Source organism: Oncorhynchus mykiss, chromosome 5 (assembly GCF_057628025.1).
Source record: "Oncorhynchus mykiss isolate SJ-2025 chromosome 5, ASM5762802v1, whole genome shotgun sequence".
Classification (NCBI taxonomy): Eukaryota; Metazoa; Chordata; class Actinopteri; order Salmoniformes; family Salmonidae; genus Oncorhynchus; species Oncorhynchus mykiss.
The window spans coordinates 39,555,656-39,582,389 of record NC_143026.1 but is presented as its reverse complement, the minus strand read 5'-3'; the positions used below and the strand labels follow the sequence as shown (position 1 = coordinate 39,582,389).

Here is a 26,734-nt window from a genome sequence, read left to right as displayed (position 1 = left end):
TTTCCATCAGTAGACTATGATACTGTCACACCCTGATCTGTTTCACCTGTCTTTGTGCTTGTCTCCACCCCCTCCAGGTGTTGCACATCTGCCCCCATTATCCCCTGTTTATTTATACCTGTTTTTTGTCTGTTGCCAGTTCGTCTTGTCTTACCAGCGTTCCTTCCCGTGTTCCTGTTAAGTTCTGTTTCCGAGTTTTTCCCGGTTCTGACCATCCTGCCTGCCCTGACCCCGAGCCTGCCTGCCGTCATGTACCTGCCTGACTCTGACCTGATTACAAACCTGAGCCTGCCTGCCGTCCTGTACCTGCATGATAGATCATGTCAAAAGCTGCATTGAAGTCAAACAAAAGTCTACAATAGTGCCTTGTTGCAAACAGGATGCATGTTATTTATTAGGTTAGTATTGTGGAGTAACTACAATGTTGAGCCATCCTCAATTTTCTCCTATCACAGCCATTAAACTCAAACTGTTTTTAAAGTCACCATTGGCAGTTTCTTGGAAATTTCTTGCATGGAATAGCCTTCATTTCGCAGAACAAGAATAGACTGACGAGTTTCAGAAGAAAGGCTTTGTTTCTGTCCATTTTGAGCCTGTAATCGAACCCACAAATGCTGATGCTCCAGATACTCAACTAGTCTAAAGAAGGGCAGTTTTATTGCTTCTTGTTAATGATGCAATCTTTGAATATTTGCATGAAAATCTCACCAATTGGATGGAAAACTAGTTTATGGTTTTGGATTGAATACTGTTTTTGGACAATCCATCATAAAGACACATATACACAAAAAATAGTGACATAAGTGAGCAGTTGATGTCTGTTTTTATTATCAATATGCATCCCTTTATTAAGATTTATTCTAATGGCCCATATAATGCCAAAAACATAGAAACCACAAATTGGTCAAAAAAAGTCATACAGCTTCTTAAGTGTTATATCTTTCCTCAAGAGAAAACATTTATCTTTGTCTCTTTGTTCCTAAACGGTACAGGTATATAAAAGGATTTGTTTTCAGATCTCCATACAGTGCTTTAGAGAAGCTCAGAATAAGTCAACTTACAACACATTAAGAATAAGGGGCACATTTTTTCAAATGTCTCAATGCACACGGCAGTTAAATATTTGAGGTTGTTACTTCTCGTTCCAATTGCTAGAGAACAATTCCAACTAGTTTGGCTTTTTGGTCCATAACAGAACTTGTACAACTATGTTCCCAAATAACTGACCTTATTCAACAGCTATCTGAAACATCAGTATAATGTTAAAACCTGCTATGAAATGTAACATTTTATCTATTTAGAATTTTGCAGTTAGTTGAATACAAAAGGAAGATCTACAAAGGAATAGAGGAATCTGCTAAATGAAAATGTCCCCATTTCTTTTTAATTTAGAGTAGTGATCAAACATGCACATTGTACTGCAACTTTAGAATTCTCCACTTGCAGAGGACTTATGTTTTCAACACAATGCATTTATACAGAGGAATGTTGATTGCTCAGTGCAATTGAACTGCACCCAAATCCTCTTTTCACCAGTCCATTTCTCTAACCACTTCATCACGTAACTAACCAAGGCCATCATAAACAGTAGGACTAAACATTTCCATTGAGTCAGTCATAAGTGCATGTTGTTTTTGAACGAATCAGCACAAACAGTGCAGCAATAGAAGTAGCATTGTCAGTCAAAGTGAATGTTCAAGGCAGGTTGGAAATGAACACAATGGTAACCACCATTTCTTTAAAACAGTTACTAAACAACATCTAACTCCCAAACCACCCAAGCTCAACCTCAGCACTCTAAATCCAAGCAGGTGCTTTTGACAGGCTCTTCTCTCTACAACAGGCATAGATAGGTACATTGTGGCCTTAACATTGGTTGCTTATCATTTTCACAACCTATTCATCAATTAATTCAGCTATAATTAGGGCCAGAATGATTTACTTTTAATTTATATTACAAGTAAAAAAGTATTGTCTCATATGTCAGAGCATTCCGAAAAATAAGGCAATGTCATTTCAGCTGCCTAAACAAAATGTTTAAAAAAAAAGCTGAAAAAGTACATTACACCCCATTACTCATCTTGCATAGCAAAAAACACCAGTACAATCCCATATTGAAATGTTTTAAACCATCATACTTTCACAAACATGTAGATAGATTTCTGGATAGTGGAAGTGGCTGTCATTGGAAGAGTTTTCAGATGAAACGAGTGTTGTTGTTGCACATGTTCAGGCAGGCCCTGCTCTCCACTTTAAGATGTTTGCTCCAGTTTCATTATTCTCCAGTTTTACCGGAATGAGGACAAGCAGACAGCATCTCCCAAGGAATGGCAACTGACTGGAATGGCAAATTACTTCTGCCCAATACTGAAGCAGAATTTCTCCTTGGCCATCAAGTAGTGACTGTTGTCCTGGACCATGTTCTAGGGAATTTCACGGCAGAAAAAGGAGCAGTCTAGCATGTGATAACATGACTACATAAACACTACCGTATAGTCACATACATGTGTCTTCTTTCGCCTTGACGAGAACCAAATCTAATGTCCTAACCCTGTGCTTTTACTTTAGGGCTTAAATAGCTAGGTAATAAACAATAATGCATGCAGCCTTGGTTTCAAACATCAGTTCAATAACTGAGCGTAAATAACTCCTCAGTGCTGAAACACACAGGCCGATGTTCAATGGCAATAATTTGGTAGATTTCACTCCTACATGTAGTTGTTCAGTTCTTGGCATGAATGCTTAAAAACATAGACAAACAACAACAACATCCAGCAAGGGGCAAGGAGGAATGTTTCCTCTTCAGCACATGTCAACAAAACATACAACAACCAAACTGCATCAGTGACTGATCATCTAGCCTACCTGTATCTGCAGTCATTGAATAGAGCAATACCAAAAGCCTTTTCAGCACTATTCTCCTTCACTGTTCTTTGTTCTGGTACAATAAATATACATATGGATATTCACAATGTCATGGTCTCCAGATCTCTCCAGATGAGGAGAGGTTTTAGTGTTATGCAGAGGAACCCGTCCTCTTCAGTGTTTTAGTCAAAGTCAGTGGATCCACTTTGGGAGAAGCTGAGCTAAAAACAACATGTTAAGTTATTTCATATAAGTGGTTGGGCTGCAGACATATACTTAGAAAAACTGAGGAAGCCCTCAGAAATGATGGACCATTCTACATTTTTGTATTATGCCATTTTGAATTTGATTGTGGTCCAAGTTCAGTTGGTGATGAATTTCCAAATACGAGCTTTAATTTTTTTTACACTTTTTATTTTAATTGTTTTTTTAAATGCTCACAGCTTGCTCATTTGGTCAGATAAAACATGTGTTTGTTCATCCTGTGTTATCCATCCATCAGATCTTAAAGTCAATAGGAAGAACATATTTCTTCCCTCTAGTTTCTCTTCTCTCCATTTGTGTCCAAATCCTAGGAGGACACACTCTGGTATGGAGAATTAAGGGAGGATGTGGGGGTGGTTCAGTGGTTAGTGTTGACTCAAGTCGGGGGTGGGGTTTGACTGAAAGTTAAGGGATAAAAAGTTCGGGGGGGGGTATGTGACTAGTAGATCAGTAGTGGTGACTCAGGTTTTGACTGGGGGGGTGTGACTCAGGGTTTGACTGGCTGCAAGAGGGAAGGGAAGACAGAGGATGACTCAAGGCTCAGCAGGAGGGTCAGTCGATCCGTTCTTTGGCGGCATGGAGAGGATGCTCTCTGCCTCTTTGTACATCTGAGGAAGAGACAGAGGTCAATAGAAGCCAGTCAACATGTATTGTTATGAATGTGTGCGTTTACCGGGATAAATGGCACGTCCTGGAAGAGCTCCTGGATGAAGCGGCGTGCCGACAGACGAAACATGCAGTGGGCCAGCAGGTAGGACACCTCAGAGTAGAGACAAATGTCATCGAATGCATAGGGGAACTTCTCCTTGATCCTGTCAAGACAAAAGACACAGGGATATCAACCTCGGTTTGAGTGTGTGTTGTGAAAGGAATGTGTGTGTGTCTTACGTTAGCAGGTTAGTCTCGTGGCCTTTGGTCCCGACAGAGGAGCTGAGGTTGACCACCAGACGCAGGACCTCCTTCCTGAGGAGAACCCTGCCGGCCGGCGCATCCTCTGGGATGGACTTCACTCCTGAGGGGGGAGAGAGAGACCACAGATAGCCAGGAGGTTTAGTCCATTCCTCTTCAACAAACAAAATAACCTTTCGCTTGTGAGAAAAGCATTGTATGAGAGAAAATATATATTTTTAAACACTTACCCAAAACCAGTTCAGTGCTGCGGGTGCTTCCTGGGGAGCCCTGGGACATAACATCACTGCACCCAGACACCCCTGACACTTTGGTTTGGACCATGACCTCCAGGTGATTCTGCACAGGCGGACTGCACCACTCTGAGAAAGGGTGGTCCTCCGTCAAGTCTGAGGGAGAAAGGAGAATTCAATTAAGTTGTTTATTGGTCGCAGACTAAAGTAAAAATAATTGATAAAACAGCACAATGTTCTATATACACACTGAACAAAAATATAAAACGCAACATACAACAACTTCAATTATTTTTCAGAGTTACAGTTCATGAGGAAATAAGTCAAATTAAATTTATTTCAATAAGCCCTAATCTATGGTTTTCACAAGACTGGGAATACAGATATGCATCTGTTGGTCCCCCCCCCCCAAAAAAAAACAATGGGCCTCAGGAACTCATCACAGACTTTCTCTACATTCAAATCGTCATCGATAAAATGCAATTGTGTTCATTGTGCATGCCAAGTGCATCTGCGGCATTGTGTGGTGTGACAAAACTGCACATTTTAGAGTAGCCTTTTAATGTCGCCAGCATAAAGGGCACCTGTGTAATGTTCATGCTGTTTAATCAGCTTCTTGATATGCCACACCAGTCAGGTGGATGGATTATCTTGGCAAAGGAGAAATGCTCACTAACAGGTATGTAAACAAATTTGTGCACAAGATTTGAGAGAAATAAGCTTGTAGTGCAGTGCGTATGGAACATTTCTGGGAAACTTATTTCAGCTCATGAAACATGGGACCAACACTTTACATGTTGTGTTGACATTTTTGTTCAGTATAAATATAATGTATCTGCAGCTGACCTGGGTGGCTGTTGGATGCGCTGAAGCCAAGCACAGTCAATCCAGTGCAGTAGAGGCAGTTGTCATCGTTGTGTTCCTGTAGACCAGTCTCCTCTGAGCCCAGTAGCTGCTGCTGCTCTGCACAGCTCACCCCCATCAGCTCTGTGATGCTCAGCTGGGAGCGGAGCACAGCATGCCGGGAGTGAGGGCTGGGACCTGGGGGTAGGAGCGCACACACACACACACACACGATCATACATTTACCTCTTTTTATTCAAGCGTGTTGGTCCTGAGCGGGCCTCTTATCTCAAGCAGAGCCATGACCCTGGGGTATTTGTTACCATCGGAGTCTCCAGAGAAGAATTTGGCAGATCTGTCCTCAGAGGGCGGGCTGGTTCTCTTCAGGAAATATGCTGTTTCTTTTATCTAAAAAAACACACGATGCTACAGTTAGCAACACTCACAGCGTTATCCTTAAATATATAAACAACCTCAATTTCTTTGGTAAAATATTTAGAGCAAGTTAAATTGATAGATCAGGGGGCAGAGTGGGATGAGATGGGGAGTGGAGTGGGCCAGAGGGCTCAGTGCGTCTGGGTTCAGAGAGAGGGGTCAAACGATGGTCACTACCTGGAACATGTTGTTGATGTCCACGGGCAGCGCCAGGCCGATGAAGTCATCAGAGCTGCCATAGGTGGCACTGGACACCATGGATCTCACTGAGGAGGACCGCTGCAGAGTGGTCTGGCTGATGGGGCTCAGCAGATCCTCCTTATCCAGAGATGCAAAACTCAGAGCCTTCAGGAACCTAGAGATGGAGAGAGATACAGTGAGTTAGGAGGCAGGGCAGGTAGTGTGATGGGGTGGGGAGAAAGAGAGATCAATACTGAGTAAAAGAGACAAGACTGTACTTATAGAACAATGCAAACATGAGGTAGGTTTGACTCGACTTTCTACATGCAATCAGCAATTGGTTGCCTCAGTCAGGGACATGGTTCAGAAAAAAAGGAGGGCTAGACTTCCCACACCATAATATAGATTAACATTTAGGATGTAGGAAGTCACGTCGACTCAAATGACCACAGCAGGGCTCAGAAGGGCCTAGGGTTACAACATCTCTGTAACTTCCCCAAAATGTTGCCGCTTTGTGGAAACACTTTGTTGCTTTAATGAATTTTGTCTTGCTGCTTTTTGTTCTATGTTGCTCTGTCTGTATGCTATGTCTTGCTTGTCCTATGTTGCTATTGTCTATATTGTAATTGTTTTAATAACCTGCCCAGGGACTGCGGTTGAAAATTAGCCGGCTGGTTAAAACCGGCACTTTTACTGAAACATTGATTAATGTGCACTGTCCCTGTAAAAATAAAATCAAACTCAAAATTAACAGGATTTCTGGAAAAGCTGTGTATTTTGGAGAAGTTACTGGAATTTTGCTACCATAGAAGGGGCACAATAACATTGATGTCAAGGGTGGACGTGGGGGACGAGGGTGTTGCAGCTTAGCGCCTCCTCTATGGTGTCAAATAAGGAACATCCAATAGAGGAGGGGGAGAGGGAGGGAGGGGTGAGCTAGCGCCTGTTAAGATGTCTGTCCACGCACCGTGGAAGGAGGGCTCTGACAGGCCTGCGACTGGACCCAGCTGACCCACCGTGACCCAAACAGCCAAACCTTTTTACTGAGCACCTACTGAAAAAGGGATCATCAGAAACAGCACACACACAGCATGTTACTCCCATTGAGGGAGGGCAGCTGAGGGCTGAAGAGACACGACTTTACCTAAGATCTGTCATCAGATACAGTTGTTTAACATGATTCAGATACTGTTGTTTAAGAACATGATCCCGGTGATGGGATGATAAGTCTACTGAGGAAGTGGACGACAAAAAAATGTTGTAATAGTTACAAGTGGAATTACTCATTGTTTTGGTTTCAACAAAGTTCCTGGTACATTTCAGCAAATTCCAGAAGTAATTGGAACATTATTCAAGCCAGAGCAGAGGTCAAACTGTTGATCTTGTCATGAGGGAGACGGGACTATTTCCAAGAAATAGTATTAGTCGTGGGAGATTCTAGGAAAATAGTTCCTAGGGGTGTGTGTGTGCACAAGTCGAGGGGGACTGAGTGACTGGAAGCATATGTTTGAATGTGTGTAGGTGTATGTATCAGGGATGCAAACTGCTGAGGGCCCAAAAAGGAGACACTTAAACATTTGAAAAATACACTGAAACATGCAAAAGAATCCCTGCTAGGGGGAAATGCAGGTTAACGAATTAAACAACAAAGAATATGATCTACATGATCAGTCTCTGTGTGTTAAATAAAAGTGGTTAATATGAACCTAACTCAAAGGCAAAAAATTTAAAGAAAGCAATCCAATGTTATTTGTTGCCTAGACTTTACTGCAAATGACACTCAAGTCTTGAGAAAAAAAACAATACACTAATATTGCAGTTAGCCATGACAGCCTTTATAATAGAACGCTTGTGAACGCAGTTGAAGTCGGCATACACTTAGGTTGGAGTCATTACAACACGTTTTTCAACCACCACAAATTTCTTGTTAACAAACTATAGTTTTGGCAAGACATTTAGGACATATACTTTGTGCATGACACAAGCCATTTTTCCAACAATTGTTTAAAGACAGAATATTTCACTGTATCACAGTTCCAGTGGGTCAGAAGTTTACATACACTAAGTTGACTGTGCCTTTAAACTGTTTTTGTAATGGCTTTAGAAGCTTCTGATAGGCTAATTGACATCATTTGAGTCAATTGGGGGTGTAACTGTGGATATATTTCAAGGCATACCTTCAAACTCAGTGCCTCTTTGCTTGACATCATGGGAAAATCAAAAGAAATCAGCCAAGGCCTCGGAAAAAAAGATTGTAGACCTCCAACAAGTCTGGTTCATCCTTGGAAGCAATTTCCAAATGCCTGAAGGTACCAGGTTCATCTGTATAAACAATAGTACGCAAGTATAAACACCATGGACCCACGCAGCCGTCATACCGCTCAGGAAGGAAACGCGTTCTGTCTCCTAGAGATGAGCGAAAAGTGCAAATCAATCCCAGAACAACAGCAAAGGACCTTGTGAAGATGCTGGAGGAAACCGGTACTAAAGTATCAATATCCACAGAAAAACGAGTCCTACATCGACATAAACTGAAAGGCCACTCAGCAAGGAAGAAGCCACTGCTCCAAAACCACCATAAAAAAGCCAGACTACAGTTTGCAACTGCACATGGGAACAAAGATCATACTTTTTGGAGAAATGTCCTCTGGTCTGATGAAAAAAAAATAGAACTGTTTGGCAATAATGACCATCTTTATGTTTGGAGAAAAAAAGGGGAGGCTTGCAAGCCAAAGAACACCATCCCAACCGTGAAGCACGGGGGTGGCACCATCATGTTGTGGGGGTGCTTTGCTGCAGGAGGGACTGGTGCACTTCACAAAATAGATGGCTTGAGGAAGGAAAATTATGTGGATATATGGAAACAACATCTCAAGACATCAGTCAGGAAGTTAAAGCTTGGTCGCAAATGGGTCCAAATGGACAATGACCCCAAGCATACTTCCAAAGTTGTGGCAAAATGGCTTAAGGACAAAAAGGTCAAGGTATTGGAATGGCCATCACAAAGCCCTGACCTCAATCCTATAGACAATTTGTGGGCAGAACTGAAAAAGCGTGTGCGAGCAAGGAGGCCTACACACTTAAATAAATCACTTTACTATTATTCTGACATTTCACATTCTTAAAATAAAGTGGTGATCCTAACTGACCTAAGACTAGGAATTTTTACTAGGATTAAATGTCAGAAATTGTGAAAAACTGAGTTTAAATGTATTTGACTAAGGTGCATGTAAACTTCTGACTTAAACTGTAAATACTGCACTTATATTGGAAAAAATACATCTTAAAGTAGAAATAGAATGAAACAAACAGGCATTCTATTTTTGCTCTGTTATCGTGGCCACTATAGACATCAATCAAGGGCACAAGGCTACATGTGTGCAAAAATAATGTTCACTGAGTAAAAAAAAGTATATTTTTCTCTCACTCACACACACACACGTGTAACTGTCAAGTTCAACACAACAAAAACAATATATTTGGGCTACAGTGCACATTACTACATTGTACACTTTCTGTCTGTGAACATCTGTTCTACAACGTGCCAGCAAAAGTGTAAAAGAGGGAAAGTGTGTGGTGTTCCTTTCACCTCTATAGTGGCATCCAGCTTAAGCCAGGTCCAGCTCCATCTACACTTAATTCCTGAATCCACTTGTTAAATGAGGAGTTGCTTGTTTTAACCTAATTCTCTCATTTGGAAAATTAACCACATACCGTAGAGGGGAAACATTTGTTAAAACCTGTTTGGGATAAAGGGCAGCATTTTCACATTTGGATGAAAAGTGTGCCCAGAGTAAACTGCCTGCTACTCCGTCCCAGTTGCTAATATATGCATAGTATTAGTAGACTTGGATAGAAAACACTGAAGTTTCTAAAACTGTTTAAATGATGTCTGTGAGTATAACAGAACTTATACGTCAGGCAAAAACCTGAGAGAAAATCCAACCAGGAAGTGGGAAATCTGAGGTTTGTAGTTTTTCAACTCTTGGCCTATCGAATACAGTGTCTATGGGGTCAAATTGCACTTCCTAAGGCTTCCACTAGATGTCAACAGTCTTTAGAACCTTGTTTGATGCTTCTACTGTGAAGGAGGGGGGAATGAGGGCTCTTTGAGTCAGTGGTTTGGCAGAGTGCCATGAGCTCGTGACGCGCGTTCACGTGAGAGTTAGCTTGAGTTCCATTGCATTTCTGAAGACAAAGGAATTCTCAGGTTGGAACATTATTGAAGATTGATGTTAAAAACATCCTAAAGATTGATTCTATAATTCGTTTGACATGTTTCTATGGACTGTAACGGAACTTTTTGACTTTTCATCTGCTCATAGTGATCGTGCGTCATGAATTACTGGGCTGAATGCGCTAACAAAAAGGAGGTATTTGGACATAAAGATGAACTTTATCGAACAAATCAAACATTTATTGTGGAACTGGGATTCCTGGGAGTGCATTCTGATGAAGATCATCAAAGGTAAGTGAATATTTATAATGCTATTTCTGACTTCTGTTGACTCCAACATGGCAGATATCTGTTTGGCTTGATTTGTTGTTTGAGAGCCATACTCAGATTATTGCATGGTTCGCTTTTTCCGTAAATAAAAAAAAAAAAAAATCTGACACAGTGGTTGCATTAAGGAGAAGTATATCTTTAATTCTGTGAATAACACTTGTATCTTTAATCAATGTTTATTATGAGCATTTCTCTAAATTGATGTGGCTCTCTGCAAAATCACCGGATGTTTTGGAAGCAAAACATTACTGAACGTAACGCGCCAATGTAAACTGAGATTTTTGGATATAAATATGCACTTTATCGAACAAAACATAGATGTATTGTGTCCTATGAGTGTCATCTGTCGAAGATCATCAAAGGTTAGTGATTCATTTGATCTATATTTCTGCTTTTTGTGACTCCTCTCTGGCTGGAAAAATGGCTGTGTGTTTTTGTGACTTGGCTCTGACCTAATATGTTGTGCTTTCGCTGTAAAGCCTTTTTAAAATCGTACACGATGGGTAGATTAACAAGAAGTTTCTTTCATTTGGTGTATTGCACTTGTTAATGTATGAAAAATAATAAAAATTCAATTTCGCACGCTGCCTTTTCAGTGGAATGTTGTCGAGGGGTGCCGCTAGTTTTAACAGATGGTGGTTAGTTCGTTAGCATTTCACACAGATTGTCAGGGTCCAGTAAGCAACTAACGCGTTATAACTTAAGGAACGGCAAGGAGTCGTATACCAGTTAATATTATAGCGAATTGGTTAGGTAACTAACTTCTTTCTTCAGTCGCATACTGCACTGCCTGTTGTTATGTAAACGACTGGTTGAGCCTTGGATACAGCAGCCAGTATTGCTCCAAGCGCGCATCACTCGTTCTCTTACAGCCAGTAGTGATCCAAACCTCCCCCCGTCCAAACTTTTCTCATCGGATCTACATGAATCACTTAGGTCACTTATTTTGGATTCAAGACGGCAAATTTCGCCAAAAGGTGACTAGTTTGCATCCCTGATTTATGTGTATGTGCGTGTCTGTTACCTCGTTGGGGTGAGTCTGGAGTCCAGGCTGCCAGTCTTCATGTTGATGGTATCGGTGAAGAGCATGTCTTTGGCTGGGGAAGCCAGAGCCTCGCTGTGGGACAGGGATGAGTGGATCCTCTGCTGCTGAAGCCTCTTCAGCGTAGCGTAGCCCAGCGCATCACGCTGACTGGCGTACGTGTCACGACAACTTGCGTACTTCAGCGTGGCGTAGCCCAGCGCGTCCCGGGAGTTGGAGTACATGAGGCTGCAGTCCGTTAGGCCGCTCAGGGTGGTCAACGAGGGCGACTTGAGGGACTGGGCGCGGCGAGGAAGGGTGTGGGAGGAGCCGGGGGGCACCAGGGAGGCAGAGCTGGATTTGGACAGGGAGGAGAGGTGGGCGGTGTGGGGCTGGGGGGTGAGGGAGGTCAGGGTCTGGATGGTTTGGGCGCTGATCACACTGTTGATGCTGACACCGTCCGTGTCGATGGTGGAGGGCAGGGTCTCCCTGGAGGGGCTGGAGCTCATTGAGCTGATGCCGCTGGTGGTCGTGTCCGTGTTGAAGCTCTGACTGCGCGATTTAAACTGAGTCCCCCCGCCTCCTCCGGACGGGCCATACCCGGCCAGGCGCTCCCGGCTAGCCTGTTCTCTCTGGTTCTCACCCACCCCTGACCCTCCTACCCCCACTGACCGGCCTGGCAACCTCCCCTCCCCCTCCCCAAAGCTGGGGGTGCTGCCCCGGTTCTCAGATGCCTTGCTGCCCACAAAGGAAGTTTCTAGGTTGACAGAGGGGCTTTTGGGCAGGTGGCCATCATTATAGATTGGGAAGACGTCTGAAGATCCAAAGATGTAGCTGGGCTCGGTGACGGTGCGTTTGCGCCTCTGTTCCCCCTCTACCCCTCCTCCGCGGCCCCTGGGAATGCCCTTGGGGTCGCTGTTGCTGCGGAGCTTCTTCCCAGATAGCGACAGGGAGTGGAGGAGGCGGTTGCGGAAGCGGCTGGAGGCCAGGAGGTTGAAGGGGCTGCGGTCTTTGTACTTGGGTCTCATGTACATAGGAGGATCGTCCGACAGGTCACAGTTCTCCAGCCTCTCATCGTCCATGATGTACATACCTGGAAGTGACCTTTCACGGTTAATAATCAAATCAAATAGTTTTTGTCACATGCACCGAATATAACAGGGGTAGGCCTTACTGTGAAACGCTTCCAAGCCGTTAACCAACAATGCAGTTAAGAAAAAAAGTGTTAAGAAAGTATTTATTAAAATAATAAAATGTACTTGGTAGTTTGGGGTAAACATTTGGAGATACTGTACCAGTTAAAATCAATTAGAACTAGTTGCACAATGACGACTAGAGACTTACTGGGTTGTGTGGAGTCACTCTCACTGTTGTGCATGGAGCTGGTGGAGTCAGAGGCGAGGCTGAGGCTGGAGGGGACAGAGGACAGCAGGCTGGGGGGGTTGGGGTGGGGCTCCATGTCATCAGGGACAACGGGCCACAACGTCCGGCGGCTATGTCTCACAGCGTCCCAGCCGTGCTGCTTCAGCATGTCACAGCCCTGACGCGTCTTCGAGATCAGCCCCAACACGTACAGACACGTCCTACACAGAGTCAGACATTACAGAAAGGTCCTGGACAGTGATAGAGTAATCTTACGGGACAGCACAAGCATGTTGCTTCACTAGAAGCACCTTCAATATGAGAGTTTCAAACATGAATACGTCTTACCCTCTGACGGAGAGAACCTCACAGTGCAGAGCCAGAACCACTATGTCAGGGATCACCCCTTCCTCTTGCAGGAGGTTCAACCCCCAGTTTGACGACCCTATGTTACCCTGGAAACAAACAACATTAATTCTCATGTTATTAGGAAAACGATTTCATGGGTGAATCATGTCAATAATTGGCACATAATTGGGAAACTCCTCGAATTAGAATAGATGTGGTAGTTAGTCATTCTTAATTATACTGACCAAGGCCCAAAGTGCTGCCTTAAGCTGTTTAATGCCCTCCCACTTGTCCAGCATTGGGGAGCGAACAGTGTAGCTTAGGTCAGGAACCACATTCTAAAGAGAAAGTAAGAAACGAAAATGGTATAAATGCATTATGCCTGTAGGACTAATTGCTACTTGACCAGTGTAATAGTGGGTGGTTCAACTAGCTGCAGTTACCTGGACCTCCAGTAGATGGCAGCCTGTCTTGTCATGGACAAGCTGGCTATACAGATGCACAGGAAGATAAACATTTGGCCTCTGTAACCTTTGGTTGCTTCGACGTACATAGTTGTCTCCGTCGACAGGTTTACGGTACGTGGTGAGAGCCTCGTTCAGCTGCTCCTCTATCATGTCCACATATTTCAGGTTATACTCCTACAAAACATATACGATGACATAAAAACTCGACCAGTTTTTTTATGCGCTCATGCGACAGCCATAAAAAAGATGCAACTCATAATTTATTACATTGTTTGCTTGAGTATGAATGTACCTTCTGCCATTTCTCTAGCTGCTTGGTGACGTAGCCCCTCTCATTGAGGTAGGAGAAGCCCTTTGGAATGGACAAGAACCTGGAGAGAAAAATGACAGAGGTTAGAGACAAAAGGACCTAATACAGACTACAAATAAGAGCGGAGCTTTCTCCCAGCAGCTTACCGTAGCAGCAGCAGGACACCCTTGTCCCCCAGGTGTGTGAGAGCTGGCTTCATCTGGATCAGAGCATGGAGGTTTGCCTGGAGGAAAAGAAGATACATCTCAGCTAATACACTACCGGAGTCAAAAATGACTGGATTAAACTAAATTACAGACCGTAAGGTACAGCAGTGACCAGGGATGACATAGCAAGACACCGCAACAAAAACTCAGGCCCCTCATTCCTCACCTTGTCCTCGCAGGCCTCATCCAGTATGTCCAGTGCCTCCATGGAGATGGTCTTGTTGCGGTCGTGGAGCTGGGTGACCAGGAGCTCGATGCCCCAATTACTGAAGAACTCCACGTTGGCACGCAGCAGCACCCGCAGGTGTTTAGTGGCATACAGCCTGCAGTTCTGTGGTACACAAACAGACGGTAGAAGAGGACAGGCTAGAGACAAAGACAGTATGAAGATTGAAGAAGCAGTTTTAGCCAATAGAAATCACCCCCGATCACACTTGTAGCACATGTCATGGCGACGTTGGCTAGCTAAGCTCACGAGTAGAAACACGTCGTCGGGTGCAACGGTCATCTCACTCCGAACTGTGCATGTGCAGACCGTCAAATCAATCCTTTGATGTTAAATAGTTTTTGACGAAGATTCTAACGTGTCGGTTTGCCACTTTCAACGAGGTTACTCGTGAACTACTACAGACATTGGCTCAAATCTACATTCTGCCTTTTAGATTGAGGTTTAATGAACAACTAAGGAAGAATTTTTCACTACTCTCATTGACTTCTCAAACCTCAAACCCCGGCCTGGTCCGTTTGGTCTGGTTCACGGGTGTTCCCGAAAGTCTTGCGATGTTATGGAGTTATTGTCATTCTGAAACCCTAACACATACGCTCCATTTAAAGCACAACAAACCAAATTGCACATCACAATAAACAAATGAAATACAGGTAGTTTCTTTCCAAAAACTTGTGCAAGCTCCTCCTCCCTCTCTATGAAACCAAGATTGATCAATTATTGTGTGAATTACATCTGTGCGTTCTCAGTGCAGGAAGTGGTGTTCTTACGTCAGTGGCAGCGGTGAGGATCTTGGACAGGATGACCCTGGACAGCCCGTCACGGCTGTAGTCCAGTGTGGACACAGTGAGCTTCAGCAGGTGGTCCTGACTCTTCAGTGTACAGATGTTCAACAGGCTAGTCGGAGAGCACAGGGTCACTGCACTGCTCAAGTACCATACGCACAACAACACAGTGACTTGAGTGAAGATGAAGTGGGAGTGAAAGAGGACAAAGGAAATGCTCTGCAGTAGCTTACAAAGACAACAGGCACCTCTAAAAATGGGCCTGTTGAAGGTACTAGGGATCTCCCAAGATAGAAAAAAAACACCCGGAAGAAACTGGTTTGAAAAATAAAAAAATAACACACTAATGGACATTGAGAGACTGACCACTGGAAGACACTGCACTTCTCCAGCATCTTGACGCCGTGCGGGTGTGAGGAAAGAGTGCCCAGGAACAGGAAGTAGTGCTGGCTGAGGGTGGTGAGCAGCCCGTTGCTCTGGAGACTGCGGTCGGGCTTCAGCCCCGAAGATGATGAGAGCCATTGGACTATGTCCTTCACCAGGTCCTCCAGGTACACCTGCCCATCCTGACACACAGAAACATAATGTTCAGGTAATGTTGGATATGGTGAGAGAGGTCAAAGTAAGGTCATGTAATTATTTGATTATCAAAAGAGATCAAAAAACCCTCTCACCTCATCAGACTCCAGGAGGAACTCAATGAACTGGCATCCCACCACAGTGAGCTGCCTGGCTTTGCTGTGGTCCAGCTCCAGGCTGGCATACAGCTTACTGCTGGGCTTATAGAAGAACAGCAGCCTGCGCACAAACCTGCAGAGAGAGAAGCCCAGCGTCAGTCAGTCAGACAGAGAAAGAGAAGCCCAGCGTCAGTCAGTCAGACAGAGAGAGAAGCCCAGCGTCAGACAGACAGACAGAGAGAGAAGCCCAGCGTTAGACAGACAGACAGAGAGAGAAGGCCAGCGTTAGACAGACAGACAGACAGAGAAGCCCAGCGTTAGACAGACAGACAGACAGACAGAGAAGCCCAGCGTTAGACAGACAGACAGACAGACAGACAGACAGACAGACAGACAGACAGACAAGCCCAGCGTTAGACAGACAGACAGACAGAGAAGCCCAGCGTTAGACAGACAGACAGACAGAGAAGCCCAGCGTTAGACAGACAGACAGACAGACAGACAGACAGACAGACACAGACAGAGAAGCCCAGCGTTAGACAGACAGACAGACAGACAGAGAAGCCCAGCGTTAGACAGACAGACAGACAGAGAAGTCCAGCGGAGACAGACAGACAGACATAGAAGCCCAGCGTTAGACAGACAGACAGACAGAGAAGCCCAGCGTTAGACAGACAGACAGACAGACAGACAGAGAAGCCCAGCGTTAGACAGACAGACAGACAGACAGACAGACAGAGAAGTCCAGCGGAGACAGACAGACAGACATAGAAGCCCAGCGTTAGACAGACAGACAGACAGACAGAGAAGCCCAGCGTTAGACAGACAGACAGACAGACAGAGAAGCCCAGCGTTAGACAGACAGACAGACAGACAGACAAGTCCAACGGAGACAGACAGACAGACATAGAAGCCCAGCGTTAGACAGACAGACAGACAGAGAAGCCCAGCGTTAGACAGACAGACAGACAGACAGACAGACAGACAGACACAGACAGAGAAGCCCAGCGTTAGACAGACAGACAGACAGACAGAGAAGCCCAGCGTTAGACAGACAGACAGACAGAGAAGTCCAGCGGAGACAGACAGACAGACATAGAAGCCCAGCGTTAGACAGACAGACAGACAGAGAAGCCCAGCGTTAGACAGACAGACAGACAGACAGACAGAGAAGCCCAGCGTTAGACAGACAGACAGACAGACAGACAGACAGAGAAGTCCAGCGGAGACAGACAGACAGACATAGAAGCCCAGCGTTAGACAGACAGACAGACAGACAGAGAAGCCCAGCGTTAGACAGACAGACAGACAGACAGAGAAGCCCAGCGTTAGACAGACAGACAGACAGACAGACAAGTCCAACGGAGACAGACAGACAGACATAGAAGCCCAGCGTTAGACAGACAGACAGACAGACAGAGAAGCCCAGCGTTAGACAGACAGACAGACAGAGAAGCCCAGCGTTAGACAGACAGACAGACAGACAGAGAAGCCCAGCGTTAGACAGACAGACAGACAGACAGACAGACAGACAGAGAAGCCCAGCGTTAGACAGACAGACAGACAGAGAAGCCCAGCGTTAGACAGACAGACAGACAGACAGACAGAGAAGCCCAGCGTTAGACAGACAGACAGACAGACAGACAGACAGACAGAGAAGCCCAGCGTTAGACAGACAGACAGACAGAGAAGCCCAGCGTTAGACAGACAGACAGACAGAGAAGCCCAGCGTTAGACAGACAGAGAGAGAGAGAGAAGCCCAGCATCAGACAGACAGAGAAGTCCAGTGTCAGACAGACAGAGAGAGAAGCCCAGCGTCAGTCAGTCAGACAGACAGAGAGAGAAGCCCAGCGTCAGACAGAGAGGAAAGGCAACAAAAGAGTCAAACACCACAAGCACATTCCCTTCATGTTACCTTTGGTTTGGTGAAAAAAATGGTTGTAATGTTACTTACTTGTGTATTTGTTCATCTTTATTGCTCCGCAGGTTAACGTTGGGCCACTGCAGATGGGTAAAGGCAAAATTGAAGAGAGACAGTACTGAAAAAGAGACTGTAATAAGTTTGGATTTATTGCAGTCCTGCTCCACTCACCTTCAGTATTGTTGCGATGAGAACCCAGTTCCAGTCCAGGTTCTCTTTGTGGTTCAGGATGTGGCTGTCTCTCAGGTTCATCATGAGAGCATCCTCAGTGTCCTGCAATGCAAACAAGGACAGCATTTCAAATACCACCACAGCAAATCCCAGATGCTTTTGTTGCAACACAGGGACATGGTTTGATATGTACCTTAATGACAAAGATATCTCTCTGTGGTCTAAAGTGCTGGTCTCTACAGTAGTGTGAAGCCTTTGATTTGCGGATGATGTGGTCCAGGTACAGGCTATTGGGTTTGGGTCCTTTCTTCTTCTTCTCGTGGAAGCGCTTCAGGTAGTTGACCGCTGCACTCGCCCGTCTGAAAAAAGACAATAGATGTCGTGCCATTGTCAATAACACAAAATCCAAAGTATTTTATGGGACTCTCCTGTAGCATATGCATTGTTTAATGAAGATTAGGGTAGAAAGTTTCATGTAACTATAGTCATACAGCCTTTGCTCCTGTCTGCTACAGAGTAAATTCCTCACAACGGTCCCTGTCTATAGTGAACTCACAGTCTCTTCTCCTGGGCGATGTCGAAAGAGGCAGCCTTGTTGATGAGTGTGGGCAGGCAGTGCAGGTGGTGGCTGTGGGAGTGTGGGAGGATGGTGTTGGCCTAGGGGAACAAAAATAAAACAGTTACAAGAACCATGAAAAACAAATTACAAACGGACACCAAAAAAATAATAATTGAAAACGAATGTGTCAAAAACTGCTAGAGCATATCCTCTGGTCCAGAACTTTGACCCCACATAATGTTAACATCTTAGAGGACAATGACTTGAGTTACCATGTGAAGCAGTTCTCCCAGTAGAATGATGGCTCGCACAGCGTTGTTGTCATCGGTGCTTGTGATAACCTCAATCAGACCCTGTTGAGCGGTACACAGGCTTTACACGACAGGCAACAGTGGCTTGCGTGTGGGATCTTTAGGTAATAACAGTGACAGATTTCCAACAGCACTATTTGGTTGAATATACACAAACTTATTGATCCTCTGACATTGATGACCACACCTCAAGAAGTCCACTCTTGATGAAGGCAGACAGTACCAAAGCCAGGTAGTTATCCATTAGGTCAGGCCTGAGGGGGCCGACAGAGAACACTGAGTTTACGCAGAGAATGTGTCCCATAATCATGTGTAAAGGAGAGTTGAAATTCAGTGATTTTTTAAAATATTTTTTACCTTGACCGAGCTCGATGTGGAAGGATACATTTGGCTTCAGAAGCCACAAAGCCGTCTGATAACCTCCAACTGTCTTGGAACCTACTGGGGTCTACAGGGGCAGTATAGAGACAAGGACATCTTGTGACTCAATAATATATGGTACATGAGATGCATGATAAGGCGGTTAGAGGTTATTTACGTGAACAGTGACATTGTACCCACCCACACTGATAAGTGCTTCAATAAAGTCTGCGGTCGCAACAGGCATGGGGAGCCAGAATATATCATACATCACCTCTAACAAGCCTTTCTGTGGGAGATTGAGAGGAGCCATGTTTACTTACACACAGTCTAATACTGACTCCATTATCCCCTCATTAAAAATGTACAACATTTTCATGAGGAGTGGGAAAATAATATTTTTTAGGGGAGTGCTCTACATTAAACTGAGTGACATTGTTATCTGTGTTTTTGAGCCCAACCATAGAGCAATCTCGAGGTAAACTTGAGGACACTGCATTCCTTTTGACCTCAGTTGTCACATGCTGATAATGTCCATTTGATGCTATGCTTACCCTTACTTCCACATTTGGTATACAGAGCAGGCCAATAAGAGACTGGATTCCAGAGTTGCCTGTCTTGCACAGGTTAATGATGCCTGGGGTGAGATTGCGACAGAAAGAGAGCATAAGGTCAGGTAAGAACACGTTCATACCACATCACTAATAACATATATCAAAGCTATCAGGGTATATAGACACTCAGACTCAAAGATGACTGAATATGAAGGATTCATGTTTACCTGACCAGGAGCGAAAGGAAGCAACTATGGACATCTTACTGGCCAGGAATCGAGCTTCTCTGTCTTCCCTGGTGTGGACAAATAATTGATACAGTAAAAAACAACACCAGTCAAAAGTTTGGACACAAACGCAGCAAAAAAATAAACGTCCTCTCACTGTCAACTGTGTTTATTTTCAGCAAACTGTGTAAATATTTGTATGAACATAAGATTCAACAATTGAGACAAACTGAACCAGTTTATGTTTTGCATTTCGGTAGGCCGTTTTGCATTTTGGTAGGTCGTTATTGTAAATAATAATTTGTTCTTAACTGACTTGTTTAGTTAAATAAAGATTAAATAAAATAAATAAAAATAGGATAAGTTCATTAGTTACCAGCCTCAGAAATTGCAGCCCAAACAAATGCTTCACAGAGTTCAAGTAAGACACATCTCAATATCAACTGTTCAGAAGAAACTGTGTGAATCAGGCCTACATGGTCGAATTGCTGCAAAGAAACCACTAGTAAAGCACACCAATAATAAGAGACTTGCTTGGGCCAAGAAACACCAGCAATGGACATTAGACATTAGTGGAAATTTGTCCTTTGGTCTGATGAGTCCAAATTTGCAATTTTTGGTTCCAACCGCCGTGTCTTTGTGAGACGCAAAGTAGGTGAACAGATGATCTCCGCATGTGTGGTCCCACCGTGAAGCATGGAGGAAGAGGTGTGATGGTGTCAGGGTGCTTTGCTGGTGACATTGTCTGTGATTTATTTAGAATCCAAGGCACACTTAACCAGCATGGATACCACAGCATTCTGTAGCTATACGCCATCCCATCTGGCTTGTGCTTAGTGGGCCTATCATTTGTTTTTCAATAGGACAATGACCCAACACACACCTCCAGGCTGTGTGAGGGCTATTTGACCAAGAAGGAGAGTGCTGTATCAGATGACCTGGCCTCCACAATCACCTGACCTCAACCCAATTGAGATGGTTTGGGATGAGTTGGACTGCAGAGTGAAGGAAAATCAGCCAACAAGTGCTCAGCATATGTGGGAACTCCTTCAAGACTGTTGGAAAAGCATTCCTCATGAAGCTGGTTGAGAGAATGCCAAGAGTGTACAAAGCTGTCATCATGGCAAAGGGTGGCTACTTTGAAGAATCTCATATCAAATGTATTTTGATTTGTTAAACACTTTTTTGGTTACTACATTCCATATGTGTTATTTCATATTTTTCATGTCTTCACTACTATTATACAATGTAGAAAATAGTAAAATAAAGAAAAACCCTTGAATGAGTAGGTATCTCCAAACTTTTGACTGGTACTGTATGTAAAATCCACACTTACTTGAGTTGCCCCTCTGATGTGTCTGCATTGTGTCTGTAGTGAAAGTCTGTGTACGGGGCCAGGATTTGCTGGAAGAAAAACAGAACGAGAAAAACTAAAATAATCAAATGAATCAAATTCCTATTAATGAATGCTGCTCGAGTGTGTATTGTCAGTACCTCGAGCTCCACATCTGAGCGCACATACTGGCGTGTGTGTGGGTGGTTGAGGAGGTGTAGGATGGTAGTGATGAGTGCCTCGTTGATGCGGCTCAGCTGACAATCGATCACGTTCTTCAGAATGGTGCTGAGACCACTCCTCTGAGCCACCACCACAGGGTTCTTCACAGCTGCAGAACAAAGGAATCACACAGGGTTTAACCAAAAGATCACAAATAGATACGTGTGTGGGCACGTGTGGTGCCTCACTCACCAAGTTCACAGATGATGGCGATACAGACGCGCACCATGCGGTCTCGCTCCTGTAGCCCATCTTTGCCCACGGCAATAAGGGAGTTGGTGACAGACGAGGGGAAGAGCAGTGCATTCACTGTGATCATCTGTAGGGGGGAGCAGAGAGGGGACAGTTCAGAGTCTCACATAGTAGTAACCGCGTGATAGAAAGATGTTGACTAAATAAGTAAGGGATCATCAACGAGGGGCTATACGTTCTATGGAAAAAAAATGAACGACGTGAAAGGTGTGTTCCACAACGTGGTAGCGGAGTGGAATTATTTTTCCAGAAAATGTATAGAGCCCTGAGTTGATTATCCCTTTCATACCATGGCTATAATTTCACACATGCCACTATAAATGTGTTTATTTACCGTTCGAGAAATGTTTTCAACATCCACTGAAGTAGCTAGAAAGTTTACTAGATAGCTACAGCAGTTGCCGTGGTAACCAAACAAACAGACTTGCTTGATTAGTCCGAGCTCGCTATTATGAAAATCGAATTCAACAATATCAACACTGTTTTCAATTCGACTTTCAAAAGCAGCTCAAACAAACATGTAAAAATTAATTGTACCGTGCAAATATACTGTGTGTTAAAGGGAAATAATGCATGCTTTGGAATGCCCTTCAAGCCAATCAGAAATGAGTATTCAAGTTCAACAATGTCATGGTATAAAGATTGTGGCTCTAATCCTGGACACTGATTGGTTAAAACCGCATTCCAGCCGGTGTCTATTCCACAAGTTACCACCGGCTAAAGCTATCACGTTGAAATGCCCATTTACTCTGTTCCATCTGACTGCGCAATCCACTGTCTCATCAGCCCAGCCAGACAATTTATAAACTTGATCTGCACTGTAAAAAGCATCTAGACATTACCTCACATTTCTTTTTAGACTAACATTTAGTTTTCAACAGCGGAGATTTGTATAAACCTTGCCCTCTCTGACATTTGCAACATTGTTTCAGTATTGAAATTCGATCTCCAGTTGTCCCATAGTAATGAACGTGTAGGGGTCGGGAGTCAGGACGAGACAAGCAGGCAGCTTTTCTCAGCCAGTCGAAATCATGAATCAGCATCATTTTTGTGTGTGTGTGTGTGTGTGTGTGTGTATATGTATGTATGTATGTATGTATGTATGTATGTATGTATGTATGTATGTATGTATGTATGTATGTATGTATATGAAATGTCAATAGAAAACAGGTCAAACAAAACAAAGTGCAGCTAGTTTGCAGTCTTTCCAGCTTCAGTTTGAAGTGGATTGTGTTAGCTTTCTGGCCCTCAAACCATCACGGTCACCTAATAATCCCCAGTTTACAATTGGCTCATTAATCCCCCTCCTCTCCCTTGTAACTATTCCCCAGGTCGTTGCTGCAAATGAGCACGTGTTCTCAGTCAATTTATCTGGTAAAATAACGGATAAATAAAATTAAAAAATAAAAGCTGTGTTGTTGCCAAGCTCCTCTGAACAATGTCCTGACAAGACAGCACATCTTCTATGCCAGGTGAAATCACGCATCATTAGCTCATTCTTATGGATGTATCCAAATAAATGTCACTCGAAAACAGCTTAAAACAAATGCAGCTACTTGGTTGTTATTCTGGCTGCACTGTTTGACGTGACTGTAAGGTAGCCGTAGTTTGCTAGCTAGCAAGCAAGGAATAAGAACATTGCCAGCCAGTATGGCAACAGAACATTTAGAACATCCATAGATACAGAACAGAAAGACTTAACGACTGGTTTGCGTCTCTGGCAACCGAACCAATAGAACGAACGACCAGCTGGCTCAGGTAGACATCCTAGATTTGCGTCGAGACTATATCTTGTGGAAGGATGAAATAGTACAAATAAATTCTGCAAAATAACGTTTATAATGAATATATGTAAATCATTATTTGAATATATTGGTAACCCATTGTATAAGTGATAATGCTCTTGAAGCCGGTGTTTGGAGGATATATTAGCATGGTTTGCCGATCTTTGATTTCATCTTGAGCCTAACAACACCCGTGCCAATATATCCTCCAAACACCAGCTTCTCTGGCATTATCACTCAAATAACTGGTCGTACTTCGAAATCTTACTGAATGGTACACTATGCATGAAATTAATTTAGTTTGGGAGAGGTTGGGGTGTCTCACCTTTCGCACCAGCCTGAGAGCCTGTGTCCTTTCCACCTCATTGCTTTGCTGGATGTCTATGCACCTGGAGAAGGACATACTCAGTCACTCAGTGGTTGAAAGGTTAAGTGGGCTCAACATTGGGATAAGTCACACACACACTGTTCAGATGTAGCACTCACCTGGCGATCAGGTAGTCCACCTGAAGACGGAGGACCTTCTGGAGAATAGAGCTGTCTCTGATCAGGTAGCGTAGAGCCCTCAGCCCTGCAGCTCGCACCTCCTTAGCCTCATTTAACAGCGCTAACCGGAGACTAGAAAAGGGTCAGGATGGGAAATGCGAGGGGGAGAGAAGAATAAGGAATAACAAACAAATCAGCACTTGACTTCATTATAATGGAAAATTCATTGTATAGTGGAACTGAAAACAACATAGGCTGTCATTGAAAATAAGAATTTGTCTTAACTGGCTTGCCTAGTTAAATATAGGTCAAAGAAAGAAAATAAATCAGCTGGTAGGGGGCCTCCTGAGTGGCACAGTGGTCTAAGGCACTGCATCACAGTGCTAACTGTGCCACTAGAGATCCTGGTTTGAGTCCAGGCTCTGTTGCAGCCGTCCACGACCAGGAGACCCATGGGGCGGTGCACAACTGGCCCAGTGTCGTCCTGGTTAGGGACGGTTGGGCCGGCAGGGATGCTCTTGTCCCATCGAGCACTAGCGACTCCTGAGGCGGGCAGGCACAATGCACGCTGACACAGTCGCCAGGTGCACAGTGTTTCCTCCGACACATTGGTGCGGCTGGCTTCCGGGTTAAGTGGGCATTGTGTCAAAAAGCAGTGCGACTTGGCTGGGTTGTGTTTCGGGGGATGCACGGCTCTCGACCTTCGCCGCTCCCGAGTCCGTACGGGAGTTGCAGTGATGAGACAAGACAGTAACTACCAATTGGATATCACGAAATGGGGAGAAAAAGGGGTAAAAGTAACAAAACAAAAAATATAAAGAAAAAACAGCTGGTACTGTATACGTAGCACCACTGAAGATTAATTTCTCGAAAAAAATCACCAGATGACGATCTCTTCATGTGTAAACCCAAGCTTCTCCTCTGAGTGGCCTGCATTGCAGAGAAGCTGTGACAGACGGAGACAAACATACTCGTAAGAACACATTCAAACATAACAAATCAAACGTTACATACACTTAATGTCTGCTGAGATGCTGCCCCACAAACCTTTATGAAGTTGTTCAGGTGACCGAGTTTGCGCATGTTGGAGACTCCTTGTTGCTTGGCAACATTCTGAAGGATTTCCCGAAGGTTGTCTGAAGGATCTGAAACGAAACATCAACAGGTACAATGAACTGAAAGGTTCTCTCACTGGTTTACAACTCTGTTCCAATGCGTTACAGTAACAGAACACACTGTGTTCAGGAGAGACCAGCATGACTAAGCCTCATTAATGAGTGGGACCGGAACACTAAACTAGAAATAGAAACACATTTGGGATCAGGGCATTTGGGATTTCTTCACCCGAGTGAGCAATATAAAATCTTATGCGATAAATCAGTCAAACATTACTATTCGGCAATAGTCCGAATGTGCTATTCTATGCTTCAGTCAAGTGACTTCGGGTTCAGAGTGTCCATGAGGAAATCTGGGGATATCACTTGGACAGAGTGTTCCTGTAATGAGGACAGTTAAGATGCCAACATGTATATTTAGCTGAATTGTGGTGGAACTGCTCTGCTGTGAAAACCCATTGCACTTCAGTGACCAAAAAAAGCACTCAGTATTACCATATCATCATACTGTTGATCAAGGTTGTGGCATTTTGAAGGTGCAATATGATTCAACTAACTTTTGAAAATGCCTTTAGGGGCTTACTGTTACATCCATCAGTTTAACAGGGGAGCTACTATCCTAAACTCGAGGTAAGTCTGCCTACGTCACTTTTTATGCAGTAGCTACATCATTTCAAACAATAACTAAATAATTTGTTTACAAACTCTCCCATGATGAAAAACATAAACAATACAATACAGGCCCTTAACATTTGAATTATGATGATAAAGTAGGAGTGTGTTGGAGTTTAGCTTCAATAAGGCATGGGCCTATTCTGCAAATAAATCAAGGAATGGACTTGGACACATTTCTCTAATAGAAAATCAATGGCATTGAATTAGCATTGAATTGCATACAAGCAATATGCAGTGAGCTAGAAACATTGAATGACACTAGCTAATATCCAAACCATAACACGCATCAAACCAACAATGTCGTGATGATCATGTTTTGAATTGCTGCTAGCTATGCTACTTAGCCAGGTTGTCAACACAGTTAGCATTGTAGCTAACTAATTAAATGTAAATAAAGGGAGTTACCATGTTCGGCCATTTAGTAGCAAGCTAGCAGCATCCTACTAATAAATTTGCTAGCTTCGATTCAATGCTGGGATGGTGACTCCAAGCTCCAATCTGATTCACCCACCTCTGGAGAGATCGAGTGGTACATTTTCCTCCCCACTGTCATTCCGACCTGTCAAAGCAAACCATACACACCAAGCATTAACGGTTAGCAAGGAGCCAGCAACTAACAGGTACAATGAAAGTTCCGCTTTGTGTTCTGGAGGGTTGCTAATCTCTGGTCCAGACTGACATATATATTGTCTCACCTCGCATCCGAATGCTTCGACTCGGACGGCCTCGGATGCTGACCGCCATCTTTACGGAATCATTCAACACCGACCGGACCGGAATCAACAAGGATTATCGCGAGAAATTCCACACTCATTGCCTCTTTATCTAGCCCAACCACAGTATATGGGGCTGTAGTATTTAATGAATACTGAAATAAAAGGTATTTCTGCACCATCTATTGCAAATCATTGTAAATTCAACATTTTCATGATTCGAGGACAGTGCCATTTATGACAACCGACATTCGGCAATATTTGCTTTAGTTTCTGTCAGGCCCATAATTCGCTCAGATCTCTTGGTAGCTGGAAATGTGTCTCCAACCTAAAACTGAACCAAGTATACATTTGGAGAATTTTACGAGTACGTCCCTACTTTCACAGTGTGAGGGGTTAACACTAGAAGGGAT

The 26,734-nt window shown here is 43.9% G+C and overlaps 1 protein-coding gene and 1 long non-coding RNA gene across 5 annotated transcripts; one reads left to right on the top strand and one right to left on the bottom strand.

The window, feature by feature from the left end:
- Positions 1 to 804: 804 nt before the first annotated feature.
- LOC110523779 (rapamycin-insensitive companion of mTOR) lies at positions 805 to 26,725 on the bottom strand. Of its 4 annotated transcripts, none has more exons than XM_036977477.2 (37): positions 26,304 to 26,725; positions 26,120 to 26,167; positions 24,866 to 24,963; positions 24,700 to 24,764; positions 23,819 to 23,950; positions 23,658 to 23,721; positions 21,489 to 21,615; positions 21,236 to 21,405; positions 21,078 to 21,145; positions 19,742 to 19,809; positions 19,515 to 19,597; positions 19,162 to 19,249; positions 18,958 to 19,048; positions 18,788 to 18,854; positions 18,562 to 18,642; positions 18,287 to 18,387; positions 17,924 to 18,089; positions 17,731 to 17,832; positions 17,593 to 17,639; positions 15,636 to 15,771; positions 15,328 to 15,527; positions 14,947 to 15,073; positions 14,117 to 14,281; positions 13,891 to 13,967; positions 13,727 to 13,805; positions 13,411 to 13,608; positions 13,213 to 13,305; positions 12,968 to 13,074; positions 12,602 to 12,840; positions 11,261 to 12,350; positions 5,727 to 5,904; positions 5,438 to 5,522; positions 5,118 to 5,312; positions 4,269 to 4,427; positions 4,018 to 4,141; positions 3,803 to 3,941; positions 805 to 3,737 (listed from the first exon to the last, which is right to left on the bottom strand). In XM_036977477.2, exons 1-37 carry the CDS (start codon positions 26,350 to 26,352, stop codon positions 3,663 to 3,665), a joined length of 5,181 nt encoding a protein of 1,726 aa, XP_036833372.2. In that variant the 5' UTR covers positions 26,353 to 26,725; the 3' UTR covers positions 805 to 3,662. The 4 variants fall into 4 exon arrangements, with proteins under 4 accessions (XP_036833372.2, XP_090090922.1, XP_090090923.1 ...); XM_090234796.1 differs by having other exon boundaries at positions 26,014 to 26,167; positions 26,304 to 26,706; XM_090234797.1 differs by lacking the exon at positions 19,162 to 19,249 and having other exon boundaries at positions 26,304 to 26,374.
- On the top strand, positions 3,741 to 6,482 carry LOC149983268 (uncharacterized). The gene is made up of 2 exons (XR_016496048.1): positions 3,741 to 3,880; positions 4,023 to 6,482. It is a non-coding gene; the product is annotated as an uncharacterized LOC149983268 (long non-coding RNA).
- Positions 26,726 to 26,734: the final 9 nt, after the last annotated feature.

Bases quoted from the DNA above. Each gene is read 5' to 3' on its own strand.
- LOC110523779 (XM_036977477.2), bottom strand. From the start codon at position 26,352: ATGGCGGTCAGCATCCGAGGCCGTCCGAGTCGAAGCATTCGGATGCGA. The intron at 23,951-24,699 runs GTGATTTTTTTC...ACCCTTTTCTAG, and splicing joins CATGAAGAGATCGTCATCTG to TCTCCGGTTAGCGCTGTTAA. The intron at 17,833-17,923 runs GTACATATCAAA...TTTGCATTGCAG, and splicing joins GAGATATCTTTGTCATTAAG to GACACTGAGGATGCTCTCAT.